The sequence below is a fragment of the Bos mutus genome, chromosome 19 (assembly GCF_027580195.1).
Source record: "Bos mutus isolate GX-2022 chromosome 19, NWIPB_WYAK_1.1, whole genome shotgun sequence".
NCBI lineage: Eukaryota > Metazoa > Chordata > Mammalia > Artiodactyla > Bovidae > Bos > Bos mutus.
The window spans coordinates 38,303,188-38,320,627 of record NC_091635.1 but is presented as its reverse complement, the minus strand read 5'-3'; the positions used below and the strand labels follow the sequence as shown (position 1 = coordinate 38,320,627).

The 17,440-nt window shown below is 47.7% G+C and overlaps 1 protein-coding gene across 4 annotated transcripts in view; it reads left to right on the top strand.

The window, feature by feature from the left end:
• Window positions 1–17,440, top strand: part of RAP1GAP2 (RAP1 GTPase activating protein 2) — a 216,497-nt gene that overhangs the window by 150,394 nt on the left and 48,663 nt on the right. For 3 of the 4 annotated variants that reach the window (XM_070390218.1, XM_070390220.1, XM_070390221.1), the window contains 5 exons: window positions 3,785–3,820; window positions 9,019–9,063; window positions 9,781–9,813; window positions 10,226–10,438; window positions 11,650–11,753. In XM_070390218.1, the coding sequence (XP_070246319.1) occupies window positions 3,785–3,820; window positions 9,019–9,063; window positions 9,781–9,813; window positions 10,226–10,438; window positions 11,650–11,753 (431 nt within the window). The remainder of the gene's footprint in view (window positions 1–3,784; window positions 3,821–9,018; window positions 9,064–9,780; window positions 9,814–10,225; window positions 10,439–11,649; window positions 11,754–17,440) is intronic. The other variant, XM_070390219.1, reaches the window with a different exon arrangement.

The window sequence follows — 17,440 nt, the reverse complement described above, 5'->3', positions numbered from 1 at the left end:
ACCAGGCACACGCTTATCTGTAGTCCTTGCCAGCACTGACTTTTCTTTTTAATCTTGGCCAATCTGATAGGTGAAAGATGTTATCTTCTTATTATCTTAACTACTTTAATAACTAGGGAGGCTGGGCATGTTTCACTGGTCATTTTATATTTCTCCTTGAGCAAATTGAGTCCTTCGCATATTTTTGTTTCCTTTACAAAACTTATTTCTTTGAAACTGAACTATGCAAGTAATGTAGGTCTACATGCTTGTGAAGCATCCCATATATAAAGCAGAACTCCCTTCCCTACTTTCTCCCTCTTCTTGTTATAATAACTTTTTGACAGTGTGAGGTATATTCTTCTGTATTATTTTCTGTTCATTTATATACATACCTATAAATAATTTTAGGTTTTGTTTTTACTAAAATGGGGTCACGTTCTCTGTGATGTTCTGAATTGCACCCCCGCCCCCCTATATTCAATAGATCTTGGAGAGCATCTTATGTCAGCAATATGGAACTACTGCTTTCTTTTCGAAACATATTTATTTTGGCTGCATCCGATCTTAGTTGCAGCATTCAGGATCTTTCGCTGTGGCAGGCAGGCTTCTCTCTAGTTGAGGCGTGGGCTCTGTAGTTGTGGTGTGTGGGCTTAGTTGCCCTGAGGCATGCGGGATCTTAGTTCCCCAACCAGGAATCGAACCTGAGTCCCCTGCATTGGAAAGCGAATTCTTAAGCATGGGACAACCAGGGAAGTCCTCAGATTTCTTTCCGAATAATTGAGCAGTTTTATTTAAAGTGTACAGTTTAATGGTTTTTAGTTTATTTACAGAATTGTGTAACCATTACCACAATCAGTTTTAGAACATTTTTCATCAGCTCCAATAGAAACCTTATATCCTGTAGCTTCCAAATCCTCCATTTCTCTGAGCCCTAAGCAACCACAAATTTACATTCTGTCTCTATAGATTTGCCTATTCTGGGCATTTTATATTAATGGAATCACATAATATGCAGCCTTTTATGTCTGTGTCCATTCACTTAGCACAGTGTTTTCAAGATTTATCCATGTTGTAGCATGTGCCAATACTTCATTCTTTTTTTCAATGGTTGAATACTATTCTAGTGTCTGGATATCCTATAATCTGTTTATTCAGAAGTTGATGGGCATCTGGGTTGTTTCCACTTTGGGGGGTATTATGAATACTGCTGCTGTGAACATGCGTGTACAAGTTCTTGAGTGGACGTGTGTTTTCACTTGTCTTGGGGGTATATACCTGGGAGTGGAATTACTGAAATGCTAGTTCTTTTTATGTTGCTGGGTTCAGTTTGCTGGAATTTTGTTGAGAATTTTTGCATTTATTTTCATAAGCTGTATTGGCCTGTAGTTTTCTTTTCTTGTGATGTTAATTTTGGTGTCAGTGTAGTACTAGCCTCATGAAATAAGTTGGGAAGTGTTCCCTCTTCTATTCCTGGAGGAGTTTGGGAGGAATTAGTATTACTTTTTCTTTAAGGGCTAGAATTTACAACTAAAGGCCATCTGGACCTGGGCTTTTCTTTGTGGGTAGTTTTTTGATTACTAATCCAACCTCTATTATTTATTCTAGGTCTTTTTAGATCTGTTTCTTCCCGAGTCAGTTTTGGTAGTCTGTGATGGCTGGGAATTGTCCATTTCATCTGCGTATGTATTAGTCGCTTAGCTGTGCCCCACCCTTTGTGGCCCCATGGACTGTAGCCCAGCAGGCTCCTCTGTCCATGAATTCTCCAGGCAAGAATACTGAAATGGGTTGCTATTCCCTTCTCCAGAGGATCTTCTCAACCCAGGGATTGAACCTGGGTCCCCCGTATTGCAGGCAGATTCTTTACTGTCTGAGCCACCATGGAAGTCCCCATTTCATCTAAGTTATCTAAATTATTGACACATGGCTTCCCATAGTATTTGTATTTTATTCTGTGTAGCTTATTCTGATCAGTTTCCTATAGATTGATATTTAAGTTGTTTCCTTTTTTTTTTTTTTTTTTTTTTTTTGCTGTTACAAACAATGCTTCAGTGACCATTTTATTGTGTCTCTCTCTGTGTTCATGTGTCAGTGTGTTTATAGTATATGTTCTAGAAGAGGAATTGTTGGGTCAGCGGTTTGTGTATTTAAAAATGTTGATTGTTTGTTTCTATCTTCTTATCCTCTTTCTTCTCATCTTTCTATCCTTACTAATTTGTATAAGTTCTTTTTTTAAAAAGCTATCTGTTTATTTGGCTGTGTCAGGTCTTAGGTGTGTCATGCGGGCCCTCTGTTGCGGCTTGAGGGCTCCTTTCTAGCTGTGCTGTGCAGGCTCAGTGATTGTGCTGCACGGGCTTAGTTGCTTTGCAGCATGTGGGATCTTAGTTCACCAGCCAGGGATCCAACTGCCTTGCCTGCACTGGGAGGTGGATTCGTAGCCCCTTGACCACCAGGGAAGTCCCTGTGTAAGTTCATTATTATTCTTGGTATCCTGGAGATTGGAGTTGGTTAGAATCCACAGAGCAAATGGGAAGGATAGATTTGAGAGCTGGATGTTTGATGGCAGCTTCTGGTCAAAGGTGCTTGATGTGGGTGCCGGAAGCTTGTCCTCGACCCTGAACATTCACATGTGGGGTTTCCAGACTCTGGAACCTGAACTTCGCAGAGGTCGGAAACTCTTTGCCTCTGATGGGCCAGTTTTAGCTTGGGAGAGGTCACTTGGAGTCTGAAGCAGGGCCTGGTTTCTGCCCGTGACTCCATAAGGGTCCTTCCATGGTGGTTCTCTTCTGAGAATGTGGAGGCTGACGGGGACATCAGGCAGTTCTGGCCTGTGGGTGCCTGCAGAGGAAGGCAGGATGGATGCCCTACCTCTATGTGGAGAAGCGACAAGGACATATTTTCTTTTCACTGCTTTCTTTTTTCCCTATTCATCTGGGGACAGTCCATTCTGTGTGCTGATTAACTCAGGGCTTGCCAATGCCCAGAAGAAAGTAGAGCTCTTTTCACAGAATGGGAAGTGAGGACACTTCTGGTGGAACCTCTGCCTGTGTTTTGTTAGGATACAGCTTTCAGCCCCTCACCCTTCCATTCCACCTTCTTTTTCTCTTTTTGGTCTTATCTGGAGTTTACAAAGTTGGCACCAAAGTAGGTTAAAATTTTTACATAGTTTATGATTTTAAAAATAACCCATCCAGGCTCCTGGAGGCTGCAGTTTTCAGGCTTTGCTCTCAAGTTCTCGGGTTCCCAAAATGTCCCTTGGGGACAGCGGACAGGGACAGGCAGAGGTGACCCACCAGGGCTCAAGCTTCCACAGCTGTTTTGGCCAGGGCGGCATGCTTTAACTGGTTTTGTATGCTGGAATTCTAAGTGAGACTTTTGTGAGGAGACAGAAGGGGCTGTGTGTTGCCACAAAACTTGGAAGTCTATTTGTGTGGGACATCTTGGCCCCACTGTTGGGTTGAAAGCATCCCAAGCACAAATGCTGCCGGGGGGTGAATCTCCAGGCGCTGGGGAAACCTCGGCTTTTCCCAGGGGCCCCTCCCTCTTGACAGAGACTGAGTAACTGTTCTCTCCAGGGCCATGTGCCAGCCTGGGCGCGCTTTGTTCCCCGTCTTGTTCTATGGGGTGTTCTGGCCCTTCCAGCCCTGCAAAGGCGAAATCAAATTATCTTCTCTCTTGATCCAAATGAATTTCATCCCTGGGGAAGCCGGGGTTGAGCTTCCAGACAGTCAGCAGGGAGGCTTTTTCTCTCTACCTCCTGGCTGACGCCCTGTCTTTGTCTCTCTGCCCTGTTTGTGTCTTTCAGTCGGCGGAGTTCTTCGAGATGCTGGAGAAAATGCAGGTAAGCATCCTCAATGTGGGGGTGGGGTGGGGTGGGGCAAGGCCCGGGTGGGAGTGCCGCCGTGACCTCAGGACACAACACCAGGAGAAACCCACGGGCAAAACTCAGGTCCTTGGAGGGAGGGCAGAGGGGAGAGCACTCACAGTTCTGAGGGCCTGGGCCATTTCCATGTGAACAGCACTCAGGATTCTGGAATGGTTCCTGCCTGAAGGATGGAGAGAAGATAAACAGAACCTGCCAGCAGGGCAGACGGATGTGGGGAGGGTTTGAGAGGGTCCGTCATTCCTGGAATGGGTCAGAAAGAAAGCCCCTTCTTAGAGGAGTCATCTCACGTCTGGGAGGCAGAGCAGCCAAGTAGGAGACAGACCTGAGTTCAAATCCTGCTTCTAACACTCGCTAGCACTAGCTCCTACCCTTTTCTGAGCCTCTGGTTCCTGTTTTCTGTCTACTCACTGTTCTCGCTTCACTCTGATGCCAAACGCGTGGCCGTTTTCCCACACTAAACAATTCAGCAACACCAGCTGGGTGCCCTACAATTTCACCCAGTTCTGACACAGTCTCCCTGGAGATCTCACAGGTGAAGGGCTCAGTCCCACAAGACCACCCTCCTCTGACTTCAACCCCAATCCCAAATCCAGATTATCACTCGTGTTTTGACTCACTGGCTATAAATCAGAGGTTCCCATGATCACTCCTTGGTTCCATTAATTCACTAGAGCGACTCACAGAACTCAGGAAACCCACTGACTTACTAGGTTAACAGCTTATTATAAAAAGAGATAACTCAGGAACAGCCAGATGGAAGAATGGCCGGGGGCAAGGTATGTGGGAAGGGATGCAAGCTCCCATGCCTTCTTCAGGAACAGTGTGTGTTCACCAGCTAGAAAATCCCCATCCTTGTGGGTTTTTGTGGAGGCTTCTTTAAACAGGATGATTGATTAAATCATTGGCCATTGGTGATTGATTGACTCTCCAGCCTCTCCTCTGTCTCTGGAGGTTGAGGGTGGGGCTGAAAGTTCCAACCTTCTAATCAGGGTTGGTTCCCCTAGCAACAAGCTCCCATCCTTAGGGGCTTCCCAGAAGTTACCTCATTAACATAAGCTTATGAATAACAAGACACCCCTTTCACCTTTCTGGTTCTGGAGCTGTTTCAGAAATGAAGGACAAAGGTTCAAATGCTGTAAAAAGAGATGCTCCATTGCTCTTAACACCTAGGAAATGCCAAGGGTTTTAGGTTTTTCCTACGTTTATAGTTGGCTTTCTACAATTAGAAAGAGCTTTCCCTTTTCTCCGTTCATTTATTCATTTGTCCATCTATCCATCCATCCATTCATCCATTCACTCATTGGTATGGACTCATGGATTCTGATTATACTATAGTTTATAGTCTATATAATAAAATCTTTATTTTAATGCTCAAGTTATCTTAGATTTGGCCAGTGGGAGCCCCTGGGACCTGGCTGCTATACCAAATATATATTAATATTTCTCATAAATCATGATAGCACAGGTTCTACAAATGAGAATGCAAATACCCACTTACATGGTTGTCCGGATGAAATGAGAAATAACAGTTACAGATGGGAAGAAGATGCTGATGATAGCCTACACATTTCAGACACTTCTCTGGGCTCAGAGATTGATAGGTGTCACCTCATTTCTTCCTGAGAAGTCCCACAGGAAGTAGGTATATTGTTATCCCCATTTCACAGATGAGAAAACCAAGGCACAGAGCTATTAAGTAAAGCACTCAAGGGCTGATAGGTTGTTATGGTAGCTTTGGAGCCAGAAGGCTTAGCTACTATGTTATGGTGGCTAAGTAGACGCTCCAGGCTCCAGGAAGGAAGATTCTGTAGTGATGGTTTGGAAGCTCTAGAAGGGAGGCAAATGAAGTGCCCACAGTCAGCCTGAGATGCAGGTGGAGCTGCTGAGAGGGTGACTGCCACCAGCAATCAAGCATGGTCCTCATGGAAAAGCCAGGTCGCCGCCCTAAGGGTGGGGAGAGGTAGGGATGGTTGAAGGGAAAACTATTATTAGTGGTTGTGTTATTATCACAAGCAAGTTATTAAAATCCCCTTCTGTGCCCAGCAGTGTGTAGACTACAAGCTAATTTATATGTATTTAGGGAACCTACAGTCAAGTTCGGAAACAGGGAGGGCCTTGGCCTTGACAGTGAGTGGTGGGAGGCAGCACATAATTAAGTAAAGCCAGGATTTCTACCTCAATCCCTGGAGTCCCGCTCTGCACTCTGCCAAGCTGGTGGGGAATTTGCAGCTTGCCCTGCCTTCTCTCTGGTTGCTCCTGCAATCCACTCACCCCTATCTCTTTACCCACTTCCCTCCCCCTAGCCCTGACTCAACTGACCTCATCATTCTCTTGTTTCAAGGCTGCTGAGTTGTCTTCTCAGCTAGATTGGGAGCCTGTCAAGGGCAGGGGGTCTGTTTTATTTTTTTCTGGCCATACTACGAGGCTTGCAGGATCTTAGTTCTCTAACCAGAGATGCAACCACGCCCTCTGCAGTGAAGCTTCAGAGTCTTAACCACGGGACCACCAGAGAATTTCCAAGGGTCTGGTTTTTATGCTTCCTTTCTGTCTCCACGGCAGGTGGCTGACCCCTGTGGGTGGGTGGTCAGTTTCATCTCAGTTGAGACTACCTGGGGCTGAGACCAGGCTTCCCAATGCTTGGGCCTCTGCCTAGTGCCCACTGGGCCCCAGCCTCCAAGGGGCTGCAGCTTCCAGCTGTTCCATGTGTCTGAAAGTCATGTGGGGAAGTAGCTGGTGTGAAGTGTGGCCGGAGTCTGTCCTTGAGTGTGGGCGCCCTCTTTCATGCTGTGGGCGTGGAGACAGAGCCTCGAGTATTGTAGCATCCAGGGCTCTCTGAGAGTTGTGAAGAGCTGAGAGTAAGATCCAGGACTCCTGACCTCCCTGACCGAGAGTCAAGGGATTTGAAGAAGAGCAAAATCCTTTGAAGCAACAGAAGTGCACAAGCTTTGGATCCCTTCGGTCCTGGGTTCAAGTTCTATCTGATACTCTCTAGCTGAACATCCTTGGTCAAGTCATTCTACCTCTCTGAACCTCAGTGTCCACATGGCCAGGGATGAGGGAGGGGGCCATAATCATGACACCTATAGCAAGGAGATCAAACCAGTCAATCCTAAAGGAAATCAACCCTGAATATTCATTGGAAGGACTGATGCGGACACTGAAGTTCCAATACTTTGGCCACCTGATGTGAAGAGCCAACTCATTGGAAAAGACCCTGATGCTGGGAAAGATTGAAGGCAGGAGGAGAAGGGGGTGACAGAAGATGAGATGGTTGGATGGCATCATTGACTCAATGGACATGAGTTTGAGCAAGCTCCGGGAGATAGTGAAGGACAGGGGACCGAGGTGTGCTGTAGTCCATGGGGTCGCAAGGAGTCGGATACGACTTAGCAACTGACTTAGCAACTGAACAACAATAGCAAAGGCTGACACATGGAGAGGCCCCAGTGCTGGGCGGCAGCTCTGTCGGGGGGAGGGCACTGGAGGAGGTTTGCTCACCTGCCCAGGGCTGTTTCCAGGGAGGGATGACTAACGAAGGACAAACAGACCAACTCCTGACATCACCCCTCTCTTCACCCTCCCAGTTTGCTTCCCTGGTCAGGGACTGCTGTCCACTCAGGTGGTTTTCGCCCCATGTGGGGAAAGGAGGGCCTGTCGAGTGGGAGGGGCCCTCCCCACGCCCTCCTGGACGGCGCTGCAGGTGACTCAGTCCCACCAAGTCTGGAGAAGCCCGAGTCTAAATCCACCCAGTGAGTGAGCAGGAGTCCTGGGCTCTGAGGGCTGCGGGACAGGCCTCCGCACTGTAGACACACAGCCCGGCTTCACCTCCAGGTGCTGACAGCCACTAGCTCCAGGAACCTGCTCCCAGGGCCCCCGCTTCCGTGTTGGTAAATAGGTGCTGAGGGTTTTCAGAGGAGACTGAAGGAGGGAGCGCTGTGCAAGGTCAAGCTCCTGCTCTGTAGTATTATGATCAGGCAGGGGCTGCTGCAGGACACTCTTCTCTCCAGAGGGACCTGCGTGTCCCAGTGTGTCCCAGCATCTCACACCCTTGTCGGAATTTATTCAAACAGTTTTGGGGACACCACGTACCCCAGCCCCTCAAAACCCACTTAAGTCAGAACGTGGCACCGTTGGACCGGGCCCTGCTCCCCAGAAGAGCACCTCCCAGACGCCTGCAGATGACGCCCTTTAATCCAGGCCCAGTGAAGGTGCCTGACCCTTGCGATGACACCTCTGTGAGAGGGATGGGTGGATGTTAGAATCCTCATTTCGCAATTGAAGCTGTGGAAGCTGCAAGAGGCTCAGCTTCGTCAAGGGTCACTGGCAGTAAGACAACAGCAGAGTGAGGACCAGGCCACCTGCCTGTCAGCCGTGGGGCCTCCCACCAGGGAGGGGTGGAGCTGGTGTGGCATGAGGTCCAGCCTGCGGGTGCCGACACCCCAAGATGCAGGTTTCCATCCCTCACCCCTCACCTGTTGGCTTTGAGAGAGCCTGGTGGAGATGTTTAAGCACTGGAATGGGTCTTGCCTGGTGGTACAGTGGATAAGAAGCCGCTTTGCAATGTAGGGGACATGGGTTTGATCCCTGGTCTGGGAAGATCCCATGTGCCATGGGGCAACTAAGTCTGTGTAACCAACCCCTGCTTGCTGCAACTAGGGAGAAAGCCTGTGCAAAGCAACGAAGACCCAGCGCAGCCAAAAAAAAAAAAAAAAAAAGCACCAGCATGGAAAAGCTGCTTACCTATAGCTTTTACCATATTCTGACCACTCTTCCAAGGGCTCAACACATTCTCAACATTGAATCTTCACTACCAGAGTAGGTGCCGTTTTCATTCCCATTTTACAGATGGGAACACTGAGTTACACAGAGGTTTTGTGACTTGCCCAAGGTCATCAGGTCATAAGTGGCAGTGTTGGGACTTGAACCCCTGTGATCTGGCTTGGAACCCCTGTGATCTGGCTTGAGCCCATGCTGTTAACCTGCTGCCTTGCCCGAGGCTTCTGTGAGGCCTGAGTGTGTAAGGGCCACGCCAGCTGCCGCTGCTGCTGTCACTAACTGCCAGCTAAAGCAGCTGCTCCTGATAAACTCCTCTGTTTGGCTCGTCTTCTGTAACCTTTGCTTTTCCATGGATCCTCTTTTCCTTGTTTCTGCAGGGGATCAAGCTTGAAGAGCAGAAGCCGGGACCCCAGAAGAACAAGGTGGGCTGGGCGGGTGACAGAGACAGGGGACACAGCGGGCTTGCTGGGTTCTGCTATCTTACGCTGTCTACCTCAGATTTTCACCATGAGCCACTTAAGTGACCACACCATGTTGACTGGGGCATAGTGGGCAGCAAGGGGGGCCCTGGCTTGATGCCTTTGGGACAGCTTCTGGGTGGACTGGGGTGGAGACAAGGCTTGAGGTTCAGCCTGGCTTCTCTGCACCCACTCCTGTGAATGGACCACATGCCGTGTGTAGGGGTATCGGGCTCTGCTCCAGGTTCCAGAGGCATCAACTCTCAGCTTCAACTTCCATTGCCCAGGCCCAGGGGTGCAGCTCATCACTTGGAGGTCAGGCCTCTTACCTGGAGGGGGCTGGATGGGATCAGAGGTTACCTTCCTGTCACAGCCTCCTAGGGTGAGCAACTGGGTCACCAGAAGTGTGGGCGTCGGCGCTTTGCATACTGCGTCTTCAGCTGGCAGGGTTTGCACTCAGGTTCTGTCACTCTGGGGAAGAACTCAAGCCAGGTTCCAGAGCTGCCTCTAGGCTGTTTTTCTGTCCGGTGTTCTGCCCGTTGATCCTCCCAAGGCCCTGCTGCAGTCTGCCAGGCCCCCAGCCCACTACCTCCCCCATCTGGGAGAGGGGAATGGAAACAGTGGTCAAACCTGATGGGTGTTGCGGGGATGGATGGTGACATTGTCTGGTTTGTCTTGCAGGATGACTACATTCCGTACCCCAGCATCGACGAGGTAGGAGCCCCCTGGCTGCCTTCAGCTCTGGGTCCTGTCTCTGGGGCGCAGCTGGGGGAGCTGATGGTGATGATGTTGATGGTCCCTGTCCAGCCCCACGTGGGAGAGAACGCTGGCCCTGGAACTTGAGGGCCTGAGGTCTCTTCCCATTATCCCTTTTGTGACCTCAGCTTTTCCATGTGTAAATTAGAGGTATCTGCCAAAGCTTTGCACCTCTGGTGCTCCAGGGTCGGTGAAACTGGAGATGTTGCAGGGCTTAGAGGAAAGGGGTTCATTTTACTGCTTTTGGCCTCAAAGATGGGATCCCCTCCTTGGAGCGGTTGGAAGGTTGAGGGACACCCCACCGGCACCCCTCCCCTCCTTCTGTAGACCCGGGACAGGCTGCAGTGCCAGACCCTCCCTCTGCCTCCAGGTTGTGGAGAAGGGAGGCCCATACCCCCTGATCGTCCTGCCCCAGTTTGGGGGCTACTGGATTGAGGACCCCGAGAACGTGAGCACACCGACCTCCCTGGGCAGCAGCATCTGTGAGGATGAGGAGGAGGACAGCCTCAGTCCTAGCACGTTTGGCTACAAGCTCGAGTGCAAGGGTGAAGCCAGGGCCTATCGCAGGCACTTCCTGGGGAAGGTAAGGCCCGGGGACCCAGGGCAGGGAAATAAATAGCTGCTGGAGGTGGGGGCGGTGGGCAGGGGGTGGGGGCAGGAGCCTGGCGTTCCTCTCCAGGCCCCCTTTCTCTCTGTCTCCTCTTCCGAGTCCTGCCCCTGTCCTTGCTGCCTACCAGTGTCTCGACTGGCTCTGCCCCTTGGGCGGGGTAGGGGTGAGGGTGGGGCAGACGGAGCATCTGCAGAGCCAGGAAGGCTCGTGCGTGATGGGTCCAGGTTGGGAACACCCCCGACACATATTTTAGAAGGTGATGGAATGGGTAGTGTTTGGAGGTGAAGGAGAGTGGAAGGAAAAAAAAAATGTTCTCACACTTAGGAAGTCTGTTTCTATCAAAATAGTACAAGTCTCTTGTGTCCTCATTCTAGCAGGTCCCCCTTGGTACTTGTACCAGATGATGTGCTGTGAGCCTCTGATGGCTTAAAAGTGACGACTTTACATTTCCTTAAATATATTCTGCCCACCAGACTTGCCAGGTTCCGGAAGTCCCGAGGGCAGATTCCCGAAATCTCCAGCCTAAGGCAGTTTTGCAGTCTTAGGAGTTGTGTATCAGCACCTCCTGGGGAATGTGTTAAAATGAAGATTCCAGGGCCCCACCCTGAGATAACTGGTCCTAACTAGATGGGCTACCTGAGCCAGGGAGAGACCCACTGTCTAGAGCACCAACTGGTTCCACCCTCCCAGCTTTATTCCTGCAAATAGTCTGAAGTGGGGAGGATTGCCCCTGGGAGCTAGGCAGCAGACTAGGTATCTTGTGGTGAAGAACTTGTGCTTTGGTCAAGACAGATGTGGAACCCTGGATCTTTCACTTATTAGTGATGTGACCTTGGATGGTTAACGACTCTGAATGTGGTTTACCCGTCTGTGAAATGGGCACGATGATGTTTTCTTCTGCATAAAGTAAAGAGTCAGGATTAAAGGAGTAAAGGGATATTGGGCTTTTAGCCCAGTGCCTGGCAGGTCCTGGGACTCCGGGCAGTTGGAACCTGTTACTGTGGCCCTTCTCCTCCTTCCCCTCATCTACCCCTCCCCCTACCATCACCAGCAGAACCACAAGATTCCCTTTTGTCTCTTCCTTGTTGCTCTGGGGCTTCTGACTCCTGGTGAAGCAGGTGATTTGGGGGAACATGTCTGGAGGGTCCTCCCCATCCCCGCTAATGTCTGATTTCTGTCTCTAGGATCATCTAAACTTCTACTGTACCGGCAGCAGCCTGGGAAACTTGCTCCTGTCCGTCAAGTGTGAGGAGGCTGAGGGTGTTGAGTACCTTCGGATCATTCTCAGGTGGGGCTTTGGCGCTGTTGGAGGCCACGCCTCTAGTGGCCGGTACCCAGAAATACCGGTCTGACAGGTCTGGTCTGGGTGTGCTGGGGAAATAAACCTGGCTGGAGTCTTGGGGATCTGTGTGAGTTGCCAGGCGGGGAGACGAGGTGTCTGTGCCAGCTGGCTGACTGCAGGAGTCAGCGTGGTGTCTGGTCTCAAGGTCACCTAGACCATACCCCCACGGGCTTCTCTTGTGGGGACTGGGACTCAGAGGAAGGTGGTTCATCCTGCTGAGATGCAGCTCCAGACTGTCCTGGGAGAAGGTTTACCAGAACACTGCCTCCAGCGTGCATCCGGCCGCGGAAAATAGGTCCCAAAGCATCTCTGTGTACCCTGGGTTCCCCAAAAAGGAATGGTGGTAACAACCAGAGCACTGATTCACAGCCAGGCTGGGGACCTCTCTCCAGATTATGACCTTCTCAAGGGCAGGAACTGGAATTGGTTTCTGTTGGGCTTACGTGTTTTTTAAGAACATCTTTTGCAATGATGACAGTGGGATGGTCCATGTTCTCCTCAGGCCTAGTGGTGAGAAACACAGAGGATTTTAATGCATGGCACAGTATGATTTTATTGATTTGCACAGGATGCTGTAGGAACACAGAGAGTCAATCTTAAATATCTCTGTCCCCATTGGGCTGGTGGAGAAGCGGGGAAAATCAGCAATGGTGCTTAGCAGTGTGCTGGGAACCTGTCAAGCTCCCAGTCCATATTTGTGAATCTAATTAGAAGTCCTTGATGGTATTTGGAAAAGAGCAATAGCATTTTTTCTCTGCCCAAGTTTTGAGATAAAAATGGGATGGAGAGTGACAACTAGCCTTGCAACGGGAAGGATAGGAGGAGGGGGGAGCTGGTACAAGGAAGTTGTCAGCACTTACCCAATTTTGATTTGCTCTTTCTTAAGAAAGGAATCAATTTTCTTTGCTGAGGTTCACCTGGCTAGAAATGATGTTTGCAAGGCAAGGAAGAGTCCATTAAATCACTAGCACTAATATTCTGAGAGAGTAATACCTGGATCCCCATATCCTAATAGGATTTCAAGTTGGTGAACCTCTGTGAAGAAAATTACTTCCTTTCTTAATAAAACTCAGACCCAGATGGGGTAGCATTTCTGAGTAAGAAGATAATTGAACACAAGGATCTAACCCTCTTTTTCTAATACCGTATCCTATCTGAAATGCCACACCTGGACTTAAAGAGAGAGAAAGATGCTTGGCACACAGCATATTTTGATGATTTTTATATTCTTTGGTAATCTATGGGGTGATATTGAGAACTGACCTCAGTGCCTCTTCCTTAGAAAGCAGTGTAATGAGGGAACAGATGAAATGGAAATTGCTCAGTCGTGTCTGACTCTGCCATCTCAGGGACTATACTGTCCATGGAACTCTTCAGGCCAGAATACTGGAGTGGGTAGCCTTTGCCTTCTCCAGGGGATCTTCCCAACCCAGGGAAGATCTAACCCAGGTTTCCCGCATGTTGGAGATAATTCTGTGCTGTTTAGAAGTAAGGGTGAGCCCTGGAATATTCAGGGGTCTTTCCACATGGAACCACGTTTGTTGTTTTGGGTCAACAGCATTTGAAATCAATGCCTAGGGGAGAGACTTCCTTGGTGGTCCAGTGGCTAAGACCCCACCCTCCCAGTGCAGGGGGCCCGGGTTTGATCCCTGGTCAGGGAACTAGATCCCACATGCTGCAATGAAGATTTCGCATGCTGTAACTAAAAAAATCTCACATACGACAAGGAAGATCAAAGATCCCTCGTGCTACAACTAAGACCAGGCACAGCCAAATAAATAAATACTAAAAAGAAATGCATAGGATTCTTTTTTTAAAAAAAGGCCCTGGGGAGTTAAGCTCAAATGTGGCTTTCCCAGTAGAAATCCAGTGAGCAGGGTGGCAGAGAAAAGCCATTCACCAGCTAGGAAGTTGGGTAGCCACATGGTATACCGAAAGCCAGATGTAAAAAAAATTGGCCCCACGGCCTAGTAACTTCACCAGGCACAAAGAAGAAATTATGCAGAGATGAAATTCCCCTGCTGGCAGTGACTCTATCCCAGCTTCTTCCTCATTCCCTGTCAGCTTCTGGATTATTTAACTGATGTCTTAGAGCAACCAGCTCTCCAGCTAAAATCTGAGGATTCTAACAACATGTGTGTGCTGTGAGAGTTGCCAAGGAGAATCTCCTTACAATTTGGAGACAAGTAACAAGCCCGAGCGGAGAAGGCACTGGCGACCCACTCCAGTACTCTTGCCTGGAAAATCCCATGGACGGAGGAGCCTGGTGGGCTACAGTCCATGGGGTAGCTAAGAGTTGGACATGACTGAGCGACTTCACTTTTCACTTTCATGCATTGGAGAAGGAAATGGCAACCCACTCCAGTGTTATTGCCTGGAGAATCCCAGGGACAGGGGAGCCTGGTGGGCTGCCATCTATGGAGTCGCACAGAATTGGACATGACTGAAGCGACTTAGCAGCAGCAGCAACAAGCCTGAGTAGAGGTCACCTTTTTCAATGTGTGTGCTTGGTGAGTCGCTAAGTCATGTCCAACTCTTTTGTAACCCCATGGACTGCCCACTAGAGTCCTCTGTCTATGGAATTTTCCAGGCAAGAATACTGGAGTGGGTTGCCATTTTCTACTCCAGGGGATCTTCCTGACCCAGGGATTGAACCCGTGTCTCTCATGTCTCCAGCATTGGCAGGTGGATTCGTTACCACTGTGCAACCTGGGAAGCTCCACCTTTCTTAAGTTTGGATATAAAGAGAAGGAGAGGGAAAAAAAAAAAACCCAAACCCTAATAGTTTGGTGAAAGAAAAGATCCTGCATCTAAAAAAGCATAACTTAGCGTTTAGAGTGGAGAAGGCGATGGCACCCCACTCCAGTACTCTCGCCTGGAAAATCCCATGGACGGAGGGGCCTGGTAGGCTGCAGTCCATGGGGTCGCTAAGAGTCAGACACGACTGAGCGACTTCACTTTCCCTTTTCACTTTCATGCATTGGAGAAGGAAATGGTGACCCACTCCGGTATTCTTGCCTGGAGAATCCCAGGGACAGAGGAGCCTAGTGGGCTGCCATCTATGGGGTCGCACAGAGTCGGACACGACTGAAGCGACTTAGCAGCAGCAGCAGCAGCAGTGTTTAGAGGATAGGAAAATATCCAAGCTTTGGAAAGGATTTATTATAGCAAGCCAAGTTAAATTCTGATATCCATTAACTTTGTATTTTTAGCAAACCTCTAGAAAAAATAAACTGTTTTAAAAACAAAAGGTTAGGGACATCCCTGGCAGTCCAGTGGTTAAGACCTGGGGATCGAACCCACATCTCTTGCATCTCTTGCATTGGCAGGCAGATTCTTAACCACTGAGCCACCAGAGAAGCCCATTGTGTTCAACCCATGCTATTATATCCGAAATTTCATTTGAAGCAGATGCTTTTCTAGGAGGGCATACGTGACTAGATTTAACACGAGGTGAAAAACCTGACCAGATCAATAACAGTAGTGGAATAAATTGAAAAGTTCTCAAAGAATTCTCTCTCCAGAAGTTTCTAGATCTAGATGGTTTGCAGGTAGTTATTTGAAACTTGTAAAGAACAGATTTCATTTAGAACTTCAAAGATAAATAGGAATTTTTAAAGCTACCTAAAAATAGATTATCTATGAATGACAACCAGGCTGAGAGCAAGTTTCTTATCAGCCATGGGACAGTGGGACAGTAGCTTTAAAATGGTGGAAGAAAGCTGTTCATACATTTAAAAAAAATGAAGGGAGTACATTATTCACAGAATCTAACTGAAAGAATCACTAAAGGATATACTTCAGCTAGAAGAAAATAAAAACCAAAAGAAAAGATGCAACTAAAAAGTAAGAAGAAATAGATATACTATGTTGATAAATTTAATTACGACTGGAAAAAAGAATTTTTTTAAAGAAAAAATTCTTTTTTTTTCCTAGAAAAAATTCTTGAATTAAATTTATAAACAGTTATACAAAAGACAGTGGGAAGGAAAGAGTTCAGTAGCTTTTGTGTCTTCTTCCTTCCTCAGGAGAGAAATAGCAAGTAAGTTTAGAGTTTGTTGGAAAAATATAAATAGGTGTATTGGAAGTTATAGAAATACAATATATAGCTCTTAAACTAGCAGAGGGATAAAAAGAATTTTAAAAAGTTTACCAAACTGAAGGCAGGGAAGGAGAAAAAAGAAAAAACACAGGGTTATTAACAACACAAAGTGATAAAAACAATTCCAAGTATATGAGTAAGAACAAGTACAAATAGTCTATGAAAATCTCGGGCTGTGGGATTGAACTAAAATGCAGCTGTATTCTACTTGTAAGAGTCATGTCTAAAGAAGAATGACATGGGAAGATTTAAAATGAAGAAATAGAAAAAGATATTCTGGAAAAATACTAGCTAAGAAATCTGGCGTCGGAATAGTACTGTCGGAAAAAATAGAATTTCAAGGACAATGCATCAGTAGAGATAAAAGGAGCACTCTGGTAACTTGGGAATCCTTCCCTGCTCCTGATTTCCTTGCTTTGTGAAGGGAACACGTCTGGGTAGCACTCCTGGCTCTCTCCACCCTCTTGGTAGGTAAATGTGCAGTAAGAACTTGATGTAGGTAGCTGTATCCTTTTCGCTTTTCCTCTTGAAGCTGTCTGCCCTTGGGGCAATCCCTCTGCTCCCTGTATTGTAGCCCCACCTGAGCAGACCCCAGGAGAGGGGGTTTATGCCTGCCCCGCACTGTCTGTGACTGGTGGATAACTCTGGGGTTTAGTTTAAACATCCATTTCAGCTTCACGCTAAGCTACTGTGCTTCCTCTTCACCTTTATCAGTACCAAAGGAGTCATTTTCATTTCCAACTGCCTTGCTTTTTTTTTGGCTATGCTGTGTGGCGTGTGGGATCTTAGATCTCTAACCTGAGCCCTTTGCAACGGGAGTGCGGAGTCTTAACCACTGAACTACCAGCAAAGTCCCCAGCTGCCTTACTTTTAATTTCTTTTTTTTTTTTTTTTCTGATTTTGTTCATAACTTGGGCCAGGAAAGATGCTCTTTACTGGACCCCTCAGAGGCCTCAGCCTACATGATAATCAAAAGAACAGTCCACCTGGAAAGTCTAACAGTCATGAACTTGTACTTAGTAACATAGTCTTGAGTTTAAAGAGGCAAATGATAGGAATGTGGGTAGACAAATCCTCAGCTACAGTTGGAGATTTCAGGAACACCTCTTAGATATCAATGGACCAAGCAGACACAAAAATTATGAGGATATAGATTTGAACAACACAGTTAACAAATTTGATCTTCTAACATACATTCCTGATACATTCTTGAACTCAACAAAAGAAAAAAAAAGACACATTCTTTTCAAGCTCACTTGGACATGAAAAAACAGTCCATGAATCAAGTTAGCAAATTTCAAATAATAAATATCATATCTGGGGGCTTCTCTTGTGGCTCAGCTGGTAAAGAATCCGCTTGTGATGCGGGAGACGTGGGTTCGATCCCTGGATTGGGAATATCACCAATCCAGAGAGAAGGGAATGGCTACGCACTCCAGCACTCTGGCCTAGAGAATTCCATAGACTGTATAGACCATGAGGTTGCAAAGAGTTGGACACAACCGAGTGACTTTCTAATTAATGTAATAGG